Here is a 17,399-nt window from a genome sequence, read left to right on the forward strand (position 1 = left end):
AGGAAATAAAAAATAATATGAGATTAGCATGAACCGCCTAACAAGTGTAAGATGGATTGTACAACTAGGGTACCACTGGTTCCATCTCTGTGATGCAACAGATTCCAAAGTTCAGATGAACACAGGTGATACGAGCAGGGTCAAACCCATCACCTAACTTTGATAACATGAATTAGGAACCACAGATCACACAGTTTAGCATAGCTAAGGGATAATGGATAAGCCAACCAGGGTGCTACATATCACATATGTAGAGAGGCACAGATTACAACATTTAGGCATATCAGATTAAATAACTAAGAAACAAATCTACCAAAATATGGAACTACAAATCTCATAATCAGTTTTGTAAAGTGCATGACTACATTTTCACGGATCATACAGCTAGGGTACAGCAGGATATAAAAATAGGGCACAATAGAACGCAAAACTATGGATAGCCGGATATTTGTTGAAATTATTTTCATGTGTCACTAGTAGAAGACCGATCAATGTGGCACTATTAAGACACTGTCTTTGGAGAAAGTGTCCAAGCTACTAAGCTCTGTAGACGTAAACGGCAAGCCACTTAACACACTTAGGGGCATGAGCCTTGTTCTGACAGTGACCTCACAATACTCACGAGCACCAGGGCCTGGAGTCCGCTCAAGTACTCTGCTTCACACTCCACCATCTTCCGCAGGGCTGCGGTCCGCTTCTCCAGCAGATCTTCCTCCCATGACACCACCTGAGGTAAGAGACAGAGACTAAGGGCTTGCGTATTGCACCACAGTGGTGTCCGACACCTCATAATATTTTCTCTTGAACCTCTTCTAACCGAAGACCAAAAGCGCAGTGTTCATTTTTTAATGTGCCAATGGTGTGTCCTGGTTTTCAGGCCATTGTAGAAGGTATATCCCTTTTTGAAATTACTAGACTGGATTACATATAGTAGAACTGAGACGGTTACAATTTGCACCCAACAAGCAATGCAAAACATCTGCACTGACTGGTAAGTGCAAACATTTGTTGTTTGCACTGTTCAGTGTAAATGTCAGTGAAAATTACACAGTAGCGGGAAGATGTACGCATTCTGACTCCCTGGATCGTGAACTGGTGCTGGTACTAGCTCATGGCATCGTTGCTGACATCTCAGGGACGCTTAATGGTGTAGAGCATGAATGGGTCTGGCAGACATTGTTAGAAACTGTAAAACAGACCTGTTTAGTCAGAAATTGGGGGACAGCTTTGCACTCCCTATGGCAAAATCAAATCACTACCTCTTGTGTCTGATTCCAGGGACAAACCCCAGCGGTTTGTGGTCACCTCAGTACCAAGGACAGAGTTAGTTCTATTCCCAGGGGCGGCTCCTCCATTAAGGCGGGGGAATGTCGACCCACTAATTGAAATGCCCCACCCCCATGCTCCAGAGATGAAAAATAAAATGGTAGTAAAGTTAATGTACTACCATTCTATTTTTCAATAACCCTGTCTTGATGCGAGCGTCAGGACATGGGTTGGGCAGGTGCTGACTGGCAGCAGCAGAAAGAAATCATGGGCAGGGCACTTATGTTTAAAATGCACATGTCCCTTTGGCCGGACGCTTTGCGACGACCAGCCAGACATGCGCACTTTAAACCTCTCAAACCAGCTGTCTTGAACAGTTGGGTTGAGACCGAGCACAGGCCTCAAGTGCTCTTTGGATCGCTGAGAGAGACTGCTCCAACCAATCCTGGCGCTGTTCTCATTCTGCATTAGAGCAATGCCAGGATTGGTTAGGGGAGTTGTCTGGGGCCTGTGCTGGAGGAGTAAAGGACATCGGACGAGAGCGTGGACGGGATGTATGACGTTACAACGCATACATTTACAACGCCTACCTTTACATCACAAGTTTTACAACGCATACCATTACAACGCATAGTGCTTTTTGGCGCTGGATAGTGAATAGTTTAATTTACCATTCCAACTCCAGTCCCCGTGGATAGTAGGGAAGGTGTTGGATAGTACATTAAACCTATTCCCTATCCTAGAGCCACCCCAGTGCAATGCGTTGTAATAGTTTGCGTTGTAAAAGTTGCGTCGTAAAGGCACTGCGTGGTAAAAGTTGCGTTGTAAAGGATGTTTACCGCGTGGGCGTGTTTTATTTTCTTTTTTTAATGTTTTTATGTTAATGTTTTGAATTTATTTAATTGCCAACATGCATTACATTACTGTTTCAGAGTTATGATAATGTAATGCATTTAGTTGATGTATTGTGCCTGCATTTACTGGCACCCACCTCCCATTTGCCTGCCTTACCACTCCCAGTAGGTAGCAAAGGCCACTGTCTATTCCAAGGAGACTCTTGTCCTCTTGAAAAAACCTAGACAGGGGCACTGGAAGCAGGTGTGCGGGTGGTCCTGCAGCACCCACAAGTTAATGCTGCAAGAGTTGAGAAGGGGATGAGCATTAAAGAGACCATTAAGTATAATTTTTATCTTGCCACATTTGCAGTGTGTTCAAAGAAGGAGGACTATGCTATGGTGCCAAACAGTCCCCATAGCGGAAGGCCAGGGGGAAGGGGGCCCTGCTACGGGCACCCAAAGTCACTTTCCGAAAGCCTTTCCATGTCAGATAGGTTGACATGGAAAGGCTGTCGGAAACCAACATTGGCTTTCCGACGCCGGAGCCGAGACTGGCTCCGCCGTTATTCATGGGATTACAATTCCGCTACTCTTCTGACAGCCTCTGTGAACCTGTTGGAAGAGGAGAGGAATTCCCACGCGGGTTTCACTCGACTGCCATCATCATAATACAGCGGTCGGAGGAAAAGCCTCGATGTTGGCTGGAAAGTCTCAGACAGAGTGTCGGAGGCTCTCCGCCCAACATCGAAATTAGGCCCATTGTTTTACATGATGCTTTAACAGGCTTTGAGAACTATAGTAAGGTGATTATTCGAGAAACATTAGTGGAAGGGAGAGAAATGATATGGTACTTGGTACACTGTAAGATGGCTGCTGGTTACCGGGTTTTACGGTGAAAATCGAATTTACCTTTCACAATGCTTACATAAGAAGTCAGTTATCAATCTATTAAAAAACAGTGTCACTTTTTCACCATTTAAGGAAACTGCACATATTCAAAACAAGTCTCTGTTATTTCTAGGCTAATCAGTTACACCAACATAAATCTGTTATTTATAAGTAAAAAGTCAGTTTATTCTCTAGAAAAACTGTAAAAGAATAAATTGTCTCTTGTACCTTTTTTTAATGTTTTATGTATGCGCTTTGCCATCTTTTTGTTAATATATTTTTATTTGTTGTCTTCGCTTTCAGTGTGGTTTTGAATAAGAAGAGGTTTGATATGATATTGCTACATTTGTTGTTAAGAACTTTTTAACTTTTTTGGAAATCATCATCCTGTCAGAGAATTGTCTCTATTCCTTTTTCTCTTTCAATAGGGTCCATCCTCCTTTGCTGAACCCCGGAATGGGTCAGTGCTATGCCTCCTTGTGCCATAGGTAAAGAGACATTGGCTATCTCTCCTTCTTCTATGTTTTATGATTCTTTGTGAATTGTGGAGCCCCATGCTGGTGACATCAATGTACATCATAAAACTGGTCTTTAACTCAGCTTTTCACTGATGTCAACCTCCTTCACTGCATCCCAGTCTCAGTAATTGCACCCCTTTCTTCATTGCTAACCTCAAGTCATTACTGAACCCCAGCACCCCTCACCGTAACCCTATTTCCCTCACTCAACACCCCAACCTCCATTATAAATGCCATCCTTCCTCAATGAAACTCAGCCTCGCCCACTGGGCTCCAGATTTGTTCTCTAAAGGCCAGGACAGACCCAAACTGGGGTACAGGAAGTGGGTTTCCATTAAGTCACACAGACCTGCTCATTGGGCATGGTAGAGAAGCTGTCCTGGGAACCCTTCAGTAGGCATAGGGGGCTGTCCACAAAAGTGATGGCATCGCCTGTGCCCTCGCGGAACACGGTCTCGCACTCCTCGTAGTCTTCTCCATCCGATTCTTCCACTGCAAACATGCAAAAGAGCAAGAAAGGATCACAACAAGCATTTAATAATTCATTACTGTTATACAATCTCTTTACAGAGGCTAAGGTGAGAGTGACAGAGGGAGAGCAGTCAGTGGCGTAACATAGGCCCCCACAGCGCCCACGATATGGGGGCAAACTCCAGAAGCCCCCTCAGCACAGTAAGTTGACCTGAGCGCTCCTGATTAAGACCGGAGGGGGACCCCTCCATGTACCTTGCAGGTTGACCCTTAAAATTTCGTTTCGTGACTGAGCTGCTGTGAGTGGGTGTGCCGCACAAACCTCCACTTGGTGGGTGAGGTGTATCTATATCTGTAGCTGACTTGATATCATGATTGTGGCTAAACCTGTCCTAACATCTTAGACACTAACAATGAGTGGCCTGGTAATGCGCCGGATTTTCCCCAAGCACTAGTTACCCAGACTGGGGTTACATATTTTATAAGGTGGGGAAAATCTGTCACATTACAATTTGGAACGTTAAAGTCCACTAAGAAATTAGGAATTACCGGGGAATCAATAATTCCGAGTCTTATTCCCCTGGCAAGGCCTCCTTTTCCCCACTATTTTCACACAGAGGTTTCAGCTGTTTTCAGCAGCTAAAATCTCTGTGTGAAAGTTATGAGAGATATGCTGTATGGGAAACATCTATTACAACGCAGGGATTACATTGTAGTGCCTTTGCAAAGCAGTCAGTACCACAACTGCGACGTTACCACAGGTTTCTTTACAACACAAGTCATTACAACTACTTACTTTAGGGAATGTGGTGTAGGACTAGTGTTGGATTTTAAGTCCAACACCTTCCCTACTGATACACCGACTGGAGTTGGAATAGTAATTTAAATTATTCCGAAGTCCAGTGTTTCCATAAAGCAAGTTGTCGTAATGACTTGCATTGTACTGGAACTCGTGGTAACGACACAGTTGTGGTACTGGCTGCGTTGTTAATCCACGCGTGGTTTTGGCATGCTTGGTAACAGGTTCTATTCATGTGGTGTTCTAGAAGTTCTCGTAATTTCGATGAGATTGGTAACTAGTATTTCACAAAGTAGCCTTAAGCTCTTCCTGTAATCAAATTGAAGGCAATTTCAAGAAGGACCATCCACCTCAAACCTTCGAGTCAACCCAAGTATGTGTTTGTTGTTTAATGCCTGTTTAGCGACTAATAGTGCGGCCATGATTCACAGACTCTTTATTGCATCGGTTTGGAGTTCGATACACTTTGCATTTCAATGACATGGTTTGTACAAGACTGGGGACCTTCTTTGTCTAAACCTACTGTCTGAGGACTTCCATCAGAACTTCTTTATTTATTGGATTTTAGACAGTGCTGATAGACCCTTGAGGGTGGCGCACTATTGTTCAATACTGATTAATTGAGATTTCAGCAAGATGTGCAGGAGATTTGTAGGAGGTATGCTTATATATGACATGTCCGGTAATTAGGCAATCTACATAGATTTACAGGAGGTCAACAATAGTACAACAATACAGCAAGGAACTAATACGTACATTAGCGGACAGTAGCAGTCAAAAGTAGTCCAAAAGTGACCTACATTAGAAGCCAACATTAGTAAGGAGGCTGGACGGCTTATGAATTTTTAGCCATAATCCATCTATAAATTGGGCCCAGGAAGGATAAATATAAGAGTGGGCATCAGCTATTTTAATGATACTAAAGATGACATGGCAGTAAAAGAGAAGAGGTCTGAAAAGTACAGGCGGTTGATAGTGGAATCCCCTTCATAGCACTGTGGTAGATATGACATAATCAGGGCCCCTAGAATTATGGCGCAAGGAGGCTACAAAATATGCAGCAGGATTGAGTAAATTATGCGGCAAGAAAAAGCTAATTATGTGGCCTAATGTGGGCACATATTGTGGTAGTATTATTGATTATTTTGTAATTTTTACACTTGTTAACACCCTCTGGGCAGTGGTTGAACATCAACATTTAACACCCAAATTCAGCAATAAGCAACAGAAAGGTGTCCAGTAAACCTTTGAAGAAGGCCTTCCACTGCGTGACAAGAGGTGTCGCTGAATGTGTTATAACTTTTGCACAGTTTGAGTGGGAATGTTTTTTTTTTATTAGTTAAAATATGCAGATTATGCATCTGATGTTGGATTATTGGAACATGTGGCAAATCTATAACTAATTGGCAATTTAGGGCAGGATTTATAGTTTGGCAGAGGATTACTCAGTGACAAACGTGATGGCTATCCCATCTACCATATTACAAGTGCATTATATCCCATGGCACTAATAATATGGCGAACGGAATAGCCATCACATTTGCAACAGAGTAACATTCCACCAAACTCTCAGTCAGGCCCTTAAAGTGAAGGGGCGAGTCTTATATTTATGGAAAGGGTATTCTACAGTCAAGGGAAGGTAGTTCCTGAAAAGGAATGTTTTGAGGTTGGTCACTTTGTTGATGCAACATCCACTGTAGGTCATCTCCTCTCCGCTTCGGTGGCTAGCTGGCAAACCCCATTACAGCCCCCACAGTCAGTTCCAGTGTTTAATCTTGCCACCTAAATGCATAGTACGTCCAATTTACTGTTCAAATTTTCAACCCCAAACAGGCCAGATTCGGCTTCATTCCAACTGCATTTCAGCTAGCAATCGGTTATGCCTTACTAGGAGTTGTCTGCCCTGTAGTTGTTTTCTAAGCAGCACTGCAGAAAGCCACGGACAAGCCCCATTTCCTTCCTCTTCCTCACAGCTGTTATACGCTTCACCCTCTATGTTAACAAATGATAATATTCCCTTTTTGCTCTTGACTTTCAGATGTTTTGGCCTCTTTCTTAATTTTTGCTGGCAAGATATTGTGATGTAGGGTCTGCATCCTCTATTCAATTTAATACAAGCCAGGCTCACCTTTTTGCTAACAGCGGCGCAGACCATATTATAAGTTTGGGTCACAGCTATCTGCTGCTCTGTGCTAGTCACGTCCGCCTCCCCATCATGAATGGGATAAAGAGGTTTTCCTAAGGGTCTAATCCTAGGCCAACTGGAGCATCAGTACACATTAGCGTAGGGTTACACCACTCTGTACGTGGAAGTACAAGTCAAGTAGAAGACAGTCAGAAAATGTTATTGTTGTGGGTTAATGTAGATATAAAGTAGATGGTAGCCAGGTAAATAATCCAAGTAAGATGTTTATTAGTTGGTTTCAATAAGATAAGTATTAGGTCCCACCAGGAGCTTGATGGATGTTGCTCAGCCCTCACTCACCAACTGACATTCTCCACACACACCAGGCACACACACATTCTATTCACTCTGACATCACGCACACCAACATTCCACGCAGACATCTCACTCATTCTGGCTGAGCAACCTAAAGGAGATAAATCTAGTTACAACAGTTATCTTATCCCTCATTTGACTAAATATTATTATCACCTCTAGGCAAATTGTCAGCACTTGTACTTACCTTATCTAATAAGTCACAAATTATATTTCAAGAACATATGCAATTTCTTGAAATCAGTATCCTGATAGCACTGAAATGCCCAAGCTCTCCTCACAATGTGTAATCCTATTCATGTCACTTTGTCTACTTACATTCCCCCGGACACCAATTAATTCTTGGATACCTACCTAGTCCATAAACACAAAGGCCACAATGTTGTTACATCCAACCATCAGATAAGTTAGAGTATTGATTATGCCCAAGCCTGAGACTGGAGCAACATCCGACGTTTACTGTAAAAATTAATCTCTGCTACCCTAGTTACCCCCTCTAACAACCCTGCTTCAGTTTGCATCTAGGCATCATACAAAAGTAACTGCCGGAGTGTTGCAAGAAGTAGGAGGTTGTTTCCTCCTATGGGTTACACCCGCAATCCACTGGTGCACACCTCAAAGCTTGCCAGCAATGTAGGAAAATGGTGGACCACTAAAATGGCGCTATCATTTATGTCTTCTATGAATTGGGGTTGCAGGTTCCAGATCTTCAACAATCTCTAACAGGATCAACCAGGCCAAATTCAGACATTGGCAGATCCTGATCACAGGACAAAAGACCTGCCCTCACTCTACATTTAGAAGAAATCTGGTCCACTCAAATATAAGTCCCATTGGATATAATGAGATTTATATTTTGGCAGATGGAATGTCCGTCACCATTGTGATGGAGTAACCCGTCCGCCGAAATCTAAATCAGGCCCTAAAACTCTGAACACATCACCAGAAAAAGGACACACTCTGGAATTCCCCCTCATCCAGAGACACTACCGCCTAGAGGAATGAGACACCTGCAAATACACAAAGAAATCAGTTGGGATCTATTACAGTCATGGGAACACCTTGGATTCAAAGAAGTCACAAACAGTGCAATTCTGAGAAGATAGTTTATTTACTAACATGTCCCAACAAAACGTTTAGTAATGACATGAAGACCCACAAGATGAAAATCCATTTATTTCACCTTCAGAGCATAATTTGTTGATAAGATGATTACTGAATAAGTTAACGATTTTAGAAAATAGGCATAAAAACCGATAAATGCAACCGAAAGGGCTTAGTCCTTGCAGTGTCCCTGAATCAACATGTAGAGCATTGATAGATAGGAATACTATATTTCCAAGTATGGGGATGAATGTCTTCGATTCTTCTGGGTGACAGTATACCCGAGACAAAAAAAACGAAATAATTATGCACTCTGAACTGAGGGCCAATTTATTCAATTTTCCTCACACTGCTGTTTAGGTCTTGCCTACAGACAGCTTTAGCTATCTGTTGCCAAAGCCCTGATTTCTTCAATACATTAAAATATATTTAAATAGAGGGCTTTGGGTCAGCCTCTGCTTTTTATTCAATGGCTTTTCTCCCTGTTCTTTGTTTGTCCTGCCTTTGGAGTATTTTCTTTAGCATGGTTTGAATAGATAACCTGTGTTTTTCTAACAGCTTAAATTCCAGGAACTACTTCTTGATCTCTTCCCCTTTTCCTGGTGTTCTGTTTCCCCATTCACACCCAGCCTCCTGAGCTCTCCAAGTTGCTTTCCCACCCCTGTTCATCCACAGCTTCCTCCAACATTCGCAATCCCACTCTGCTTTTGTAATAAATGTTGGGATGGAAATTTCCCCTGTATTATATACTATCATGACTCCTGCCCTGCATGTCCAAACTGCATTTACATTTGATCCTGTTTTTTATTTTTGATCATGCCACACAATAATCCCATGTGCACCTGTTGACCTAGGCCCGCTTTTGACAATGATCATTTCTGGGCCTTGTTCTGAACCAGAAGAAGTGCACCAAGCGCATCCTCACAGTGATAATGGACTATCATCCCTGTCACGGGTTTCATGCTTGAAGTGCAGTGATGGCAGTATGCTGTGTTAGGGTGTTCAGACAAAATATTTAATAGAAAATATCGGGAGACATAAATATTAGCGATTAAATATCGCGACACACAAATATCATGATTCACTAACATTGTTGACAAGAATGGTATTTTTTGATGTAATATCGTTTTAAAGCATATCAATGATTTAATATCATTTTCAGTAATATCGTTGTTAAAAATATCTTTTTTATTATTTTAATGTGTTTTAGCTGCTACGTTACTTTTATGTGTTACTATTATATATATAAATGTTGTAATGATTTTTCAATATAGCTTGTAATTTTAAGTGGTTCAGAATGTTTTATTTAATTATTAATAGTCATTTTGACGAATAAAGTCAGCCTGTCAAGAAGCCGGCGTTGGGCTCTTTGTGTTTGGTGGCAGTATCGTAGTTGCCAGGATCTTCATTCCTGGCGCCAGAGCCCGCCCTGCAGGATCAGGGGCCCCCGGTAAATGGAGGTGTTTTTGGAATGTTAAATGAGGGGACATGATCCGCTCTCAGAAGCGCCAGCACAAAGGACTTCCACAGCAATTAGGCACACTTCTGATTGAAAAAGGGAGGGGTGTTTTCTCTCCCTGAAGGCACCGCATGACATGCAATCATCAAAGTAAATGCAGAGGAACCGGCACTATGCTAAATGAATTGAAGCATTGGGACATTGCTTAAACACGCGATACAGCAATAAAAATAAATGTGCCATGTCGCAATGAACTGCAAAAGAACGTTGCATTCTGGGGCGTGCGGTCAAACTAGCAAGCCACATGACCACTTGGTCTATAATTGTAACCACACTCACCTGTGATCAAGGCTATAGGCTAAAACGCGTAAGGTACAAAAGTGTGTTAATTTTCCCTCCGCATGTTGGTGAATAAGGTCAGCCTGTCAAGAAGTCGGCGTTGGGCTCTTTGTGTTTGGTGGCTATATATATATATATATAGGGTCTTGACGAAAAACCTTGAATAAAAAACACCGCTGTTTCAACATTTGTGTCCACGGCGTGCTGCTTGATCATCCAGGAGGCAGCGCATTTGGAATTATATATATATATGTGTATATATATATATATATATATATATATATATATATATATATACTAGCAGCCCGTCCCGACCTTGTCCGGGAGCAATCAGGCTTCAGGGCCCCCGACATTGTCCGTGGGTCCCCCGGAGTAGCAGGCAGCCCCTCCCGGAGTAGCAGCCAGTCCGGACATGGCTTCAGGGCCCCCGCCCGCCCCGACATTGTCCGTGGGTCCTCCAGAGCCTTACCTCATCCGCCGCACCTCCCCGCGCTCCTGAGTTCACCTGTCCACCGCTCCTCCCCGCCTGTCCGCCGCTCCTCCCAGCCTGTCCGCCGCTCCTCACCACTCCTCCCCGCCTGTCCGCCGCTCCTCCTCGCGCTCCTGGACGCCGCTCCTCCCCGTGCTCCTGATGTCAACATGCACGTCGCGGCCGGCACTACTTCCATGGGACTACTTTTTTTTCTCGTACATTTTTTAAATAACTTATATTTTTTAAATTTATATAGCCTATGTCCATCTGCACACCCTGACAATTACAACGATGTATCGGGTGTGTGGATTGGTGCTGTGGTTCCCGAGTTTACCCGCCTCAAAGGTTCAAAGTTCTTCCTTTATAATAGTAGTATAGATATATAGATATATATATATATATATATACTGCTGTCCTGCCAGGAAACCCGGAAGTAGGCTCCTTGACGTTCGGCCCTGTTTGAAGGAGGGGTCTGCAGATATCAGCGAAGCCAGCCGATAATTATATCCAACACTCCGTTCCTCTGCTTGCCGTCACCAAGAACGAATGCAGACCCAATGGTATGTGCTAAAAGTTGTTTATTTCTCCCGCACCACCGCCACAACGCGTTTCACCCTGCTCCCAGGGCTTGATCACATGGCGTTGTGGCGGTGGTGCGGGCGAAATAAACAACTTTTAGCACATACCATTGGGTCTGCATTCGTTCTTGGTGACGGCAAGCAGAGGAACGGAGTGTTGGATATATATATATATATATATATATATACTAGCAATGCCCACAGCTGTGGCATAAATGCAACAGCTTATTTCTTGGGGCAAAGGCCATTGGAATTTCATCAGCATAACAAAATGATTCTGAGTTTAATAGAATGGTGTTTACACAATAATTACTTTTCTTTTGGAAAGGAGGTGTGGAGACAGCTTCGGGGTGTGGCGATGGGGGCCTGCTTCTTCCCCAGCTACACGTGTTTACACGTGGGCTTGTGGGAGGAGCGGGTCCTCAACGTCACACATCAGGTCTGGGTCAGAGAAAAAATTGTTAAGTTTTTGCGCTATATAGACGACATTTTTATAGTTTGGCAGGGAGACGAAGGGGAAGCCCATCAATTCATTGATGAAATCAACAACAATACCCTAAACCTGAAATTCACGTCCCATATCAGTGCCAAACAAATTGAATTTTTGGATGTCACTGTCTATGTAGATAAGGATAACAGATTACAAACGACCCTACACAGAAAAGCCACTGCAGGCAACACAACCCTGCATGCTTCCAGTCTCCATCCCCGGCACACCATTGACAATATACCTTTAGGAGAAATCCTCAGAATCAAAAGAATATGTAGCTCCCGAGAAAATTTTCTCAAATGTGTCAAAGATTTAAGAATAAGACTTAAAGCTCGAGGATATTCTGATCAAGTTTTTGATCGTGCTCTGGCTAGAGCCGACAAACGATCCAGATCTTCTTTATTCCCTGAATCTGCTGAGAATGCTTCAGTTGCAGTAACCCCAATTGTGGAAATCTCTAATGAATGTCCGAGATTTATTACTGCATTCAGCAGTCAGGAGAAAAAGATTAGACAAATCATCAATCGTAATTGGCCTACCATTCTAACTGACACAGTGCTAGGAAGTATGTTGCCAAATAAACCACTGGTAACATTCCGGAGAGCACAGAGCATGGGGACAGTGTTGGATCAAAGTAGTCCAGAATTGAAGCAAAAGGCGGTCTGGTTTCAACCAGCATCGGGGTTCCGTAAGTGCTCTAGTTGTAGGGCTGGCCAATTTGGCACTAATAAAACTCACTACAGCACCCCATTTAAATAAGTGGATACGCCTATTATTGGCAACCACACATGTAAGACCGACCATGCCGTGTACGTCCTGACGTGCACCTGCGGCCTTAATTATATAGGCAGTACCAAGCAGCAGGTGCACGTCAGGATCTTACAACACATCAGGGCCATTTTGCACTGTGACCAATCTTATCCAGTGGCTCGTCATTTTCAAAGCACACATAATAAAGATGTTAATTGTCTATCTTATTATGTGGTAGCCTCAGTCCCCCCTCTTAGACGTGGTGGTAATCGAGAGCTTAAACTGAGGCAACTAGAATCTCGCTTTATTCTTGAATATGACAGCAAGTGGCCGAATGGGCTCAACAACACTGTAGATTTACGTAACTTTCTCTAAAAACTTTACCCCTTGCTCCAATAAATCTTATTCCCTCAGGTAGTCAGGTTCCCTGTGCATAGTGAACTTTGTACTTTTGCACTAGTTCCTTGCATGTGAACAAGGGCTCTTGAAGCCGGAAACGCGTATTGCCCTCCTGTTTTATCAGCTGCAATAAAGTAAGGAACCTGTGAATCCAGTGGTCCGTCTCCTACTTTGCCTGCCTCACCGGTCCTGGGTGGATCAGGAAGTGGCGTTTTGTGGAGTTTCGATATATATATATATATATATATATATATATATATATATATATATATATATATAAAAACACAGGGCTCTCAGAACCTCCTCTTCGGCAAACTGAGAGAAACAAATATATATAATAAAGCCATAGAAATATAAACAATTCAATAAAATATATATATATATATATATATATATATATATATATATTTATTCCAGCTCAAGTTTTACACCAAAGCGACGGGGCACTGGCGGTGGGTGCCGCTAACACGGTGGTGTACCGTGTATTAAATACACCTCCAGGTCTCCTCCCCAGCCGGGAAGGAAAAAGAAGCACTCACGGGTTGTTTTGTCAGCTTGTTCCAATTTAAGCAAGCGCTCCTCACAGACGCGTTTCGGGTCAAGCCCTTTATCAATGTGTAAACACGAGTGCAGCATGCAGTCTCATAGGAAACAACGAGGTAGGACTACTCATCAACAATTGTACGAGCGCCATCTTGGAATGTGCATATTAGGCAAATTCATGTACAAATGATTCATAGTCGATGATCGACAAGTCTTTAAACAATACTAACAAATATGTCAATAACAATGCTACATTAAGCCGTGAATCGGCCAGCCAAATTCTCTTATATAGAGGCAGAAAATGTATCTCTTTATCATGCCGTGAATCGGCAACTTTAACACTTGTTACAATGATTTAGAAAGTTTCAAATTCAAAAACACATTCTGTAAGTTCAAATATAAGTATTGGCAGTTTAGTTCAAATTTCAAGACGATATCATCAGGAATATTGAAACATATTAATGACCGCAAAGTGTTGACATTGAATGGTAATGTTGTACAGCCTAATAATAAACACATAACCGTTTGTAAATCTTGCCGTCCCTACCAGACAAATTGCAGGCTGAGCTAGGTCCCCTGGAAGGGGAGGACTGGCGGGCGACCCTAATGTCCCCTAGAGAGACAGCAATCAACCATAGGTTCCGGTTGATTCAATTGAAGGTATTACATAGGGCCTACATGTCTGCTACATTATTGGCTAGAATCGGCAGGCGTCCTGACGACCCGTGTTTAAGGGGCTGCGGCCTATCTGGCATATTCTATCATGTCTTGTGGGATTGTCGGATAATACAACAATTCTGGGGGGATTGTCCGAAATATGGGAAAGCCAGTTCCGCTGTCACCGAAGGAATGTATCCTTAATATATGGGGGGCCACAGACCCGAATGAACTGGAATTGCAATGGGTTTCCTACTTACCAAACGCTCAATAGTGATGAAATGGGGCTCTGTTGAAAGACCACTGGTGGTTGGTTGGATGGCAGAGATGGACCGCTGTATGCTCGTCAAAAAAACAGTATATAAACTTAGAGGCTGCCCTGCAAAGTGGGATAAGAAGTGGGGACACTGGAACAAATACAGTGGAGAACTATGTGACTCTCCGACGTTGGAATTAGCCATGGACAGAAATGGACCTTTAGCTCGAATTGTGCGCTGATGTACCAATGTATCTGTTTTGTATTTTGCTTTCATTGTGTCATTCTAAATGTGACTGATTTATTGACTCTGCTTTTTTCCAATGAATTACGTTAAAAAAAAAAAAGTGTGTTTCCCATGTTAATTCTGATAGAGTCTTTATACAAGCCTGCAGCCAGAATTGCTGGACGGAATTACACCAAATTTGTCAGAAAGCTAGCTTTTGGTCCGCAGATTGTGCTTTTTGTTATTTGATGTAAACCCAGATATTAAGGGAAATCCAAATTTGTATGTCTATGATTGCGAAGCCTTCGTGAATAATGACAAGCTTGTGCAGAGATCTGCTGAGCTCTGATTGGCTGCCAAAACTTCAACCAGGCAGTGTTGGCAGCCATTTTGGAACTTGCTTCAGCTGAGTCCCAAAAACAATTGCAGAAAAAAGAAAAGGGGGTAGGGTAGGAATCCCCTGACCCTCTAGCTCTGGTGCTGGGGTCCCAGAAAGACCCCACCAGGGAACAAAAGCAGGTTTTTTTTTTAATTCTTCGCAATTTTTGCAAAATATTCACGTATATCGCCATGACTTAATAAAAGAAAACAAGTGTTGTCTTCCGCGCTTGCTTTTAATAGTGCCCCTGGCAGACCAGGTCCCGTGGCCATGTGCATTTTAAATAAATAAGGAGAGGGGAGCACAGGGCCCCCTCCGGGGGCTAATTTATGCCCCAGGAACCACCACCTCCCTGTGGCTTTATATTAAAAAATACACAGTGGGGCCTCATGGGTCCACCCTAAGCCCCGGGGACAACCATCACCCCATGGCTAAGGTCAACATTAAAGGGGGGGGGGCGCATGGACCGTCCCCATGCCATCATTACCCTGGGGCTATAAAAAAATGTATATGGGGGTCCTGCAAACCAGGGCAAAATGTAAACATGGAGGGCGGCCGCGCGGCCCCCTCCCAGGCCTTATACGGTCCTGGGGAACACCACCTACCTGGGGCCAGTCTGTGCACAAGAAAGGAGGGAGCCCCGCAACCCACCTTCTGGAGCAATATATGGCCCTGTGGACTACCACCCCCCAGGGGCGGCTACAGCTATGTCCTGGGGTTCCAATCCCCGGGACATAGCAGTTTGCCTTTGCTTAGTGAGAGCTGTGACAGCTGCAGCCGAACAAAAGCAAACACTTCGGTTGCAGCACGCGGAAGCTGTCAAAATGCTCCCGCTTGCTGGAAGCAGAGTTTTCATCTATAACTATTGCACTTGCATGCAGGGAGATGTATTTCCAGCAGATCCCTGTGCAAGCGTAATTTTGTCTCCCGCAAGAGGTGGGGAGCCGCTGGAACCGCAGGGGCCTTGAGGCTCTCCCCGTGGTCCCATAGCACACTAGGTGCCCTATTTGGGACCAGGGCACCCAGGAAGACGGGGCCATGCCCCAAGGGATGGGGTCTGGGAGACGTGGACAGGCCTTGAGGGAAGGGGACTCCAGGCTGAAATCAGCCCAGGGGGCTGCACAGCTTTCCTCCTCCATTGAATTAAGGCCGGGCCCCAGGGGATGGGGTCCCTAAGGCCGAAATCGTCCCGGGGAAGGTGGCTGCACAGCCCCCTTCCCCCATTAAGTTGTGGCCTGGGCCCCGCAGACAGTAAAAACCAAAGGTTATAAGGATGTTATAGTTAGGCTCATATCTCACTCATAAAAAACCAGAGAAATTCAGCAGTTATAGTTAGCTGAGCTATAACTTACGTCCCCACAATGCGCTGCCTATGAACTTACATATTTAATCAATCATGACATTGTCAGAGACATCACTGATGACATCTCAAATGGCATCACTGAAGACATCTCAAATGACATCACTGATGGCATCATCCAGTGATTGTGAGTGTTTTCTAAAAATTACAGAGTGTTAAACATATATACTAAGGTAAGTGGCTGTGGGAGTACCTGTATAGGTGAGAGAGTGGGTGTGCACGTGGTGTATACAAGAGTGAGTGGGTATGTGACAGACTGGGTGGATGTGTGAGTGACTGCATGGCTACCTAGGTGTGTGAGTAGCTGTATGGATGAGTGATCCAGTGTGAGAGTGGCTGTATAGGTATATGAGTGGGTGTATATGGTGCCTGTATGTCTGTATGTCTGAATGTGTGAGTGGCTGTATTGGTCAGTGAGTAGGTGCATGAGTGGCGGTATATGTGAGTTAGTGGTTGCGTTAGTGGTTGTGTGGGGAGGCTAATGGGCAACACCTAGAGGGGGTGGGCCTCCTTTCCTCCCTATATATAGCGCTCTGCAATTCCAGATGTGCGGGGAAGCACGGGCCATCCATTTTTAAATGAATTCCTGCATCCCCCCTGGACCACCTGCGGGCTGAATTGTAGAGAAGAGCGCCAGCGCTTCTTCTTTCTGCTGGAGCTGTAGATCCAATGTGGCTCCCACCGAAAAATAAACCTCAAGCCGAGCCCCAAGATGGCTGCCAAATTTGAGATCGGAAGGGTTCACGGAGCCTTTGCGCCCCAATATATACAAATTTGGATTTTCCTTAATATTTCAAGAACTACTGATTTATACATATTTACAAAAAGGTCGCTTTCTGGGCCAACAGCTAACTTTCTACCAAATTTGGTGTAATTCCATTCAGCAGTTCAGGCTGTAGTTGTGTCTAAGATCTCTGAGGGAATTAACATGGGGAAAACACTTTTTGGCACCCCCCCATTTTTCTCGGCCCCAGCTTGATGAATCACCCTAAACCTTTCAAGACAGCAGCTGGAGTGAGCGTCATACTAGTTTTGAACATTTTGCAAGGATTAGTCAAACGACGCCAAAGTGATGGGGAAATGAAAAAATGCTCTTCCTATGGAAACTA

The 17,399-nt window shown here is 43.8% G+C and overlaps 1 protein-coding gene across 1 annotated transcript in view; it reads right to left on the reverse strand.

The window, feature by feature from the left end:
- The window catches only part of LOC144768868 (active breakpoint cluster region-related protein-like), a 276,177-nt gene that overhangs the window by 209,413 nt on the left and 49,365 nt on the right, over window positions 1–17,399 (reverse strand). Inside the window, exons 2-3 of the mRNA XM_078652876.1 lie at window positions 3,858–4,000; window positions 623–727 (exon numbers count right to left, since the gene is read on the reverse strand). Coding sequence (XP_078509002.1) covers window positions 623–727; window positions 3,858–4,000 — 248 coding nt within the window. The remainder of the gene's footprint in view (window positions 1–622; window positions 728–3,857; window positions 4,001–17,399) is intronic.

The sequence above is a fragment of the Lissotriton helveticus genome, chromosome 7 (assembly GCF_964261635.1).
Source record: "Lissotriton helveticus chromosome 7, aLisHel1.1, whole genome shotgun sequence".
Lineage (NCBI taxonomy): Eukaryota > Metazoa > Chordata > Amphibia > Caudata > Salamandridae > Lissotriton > Lissotriton helveticus.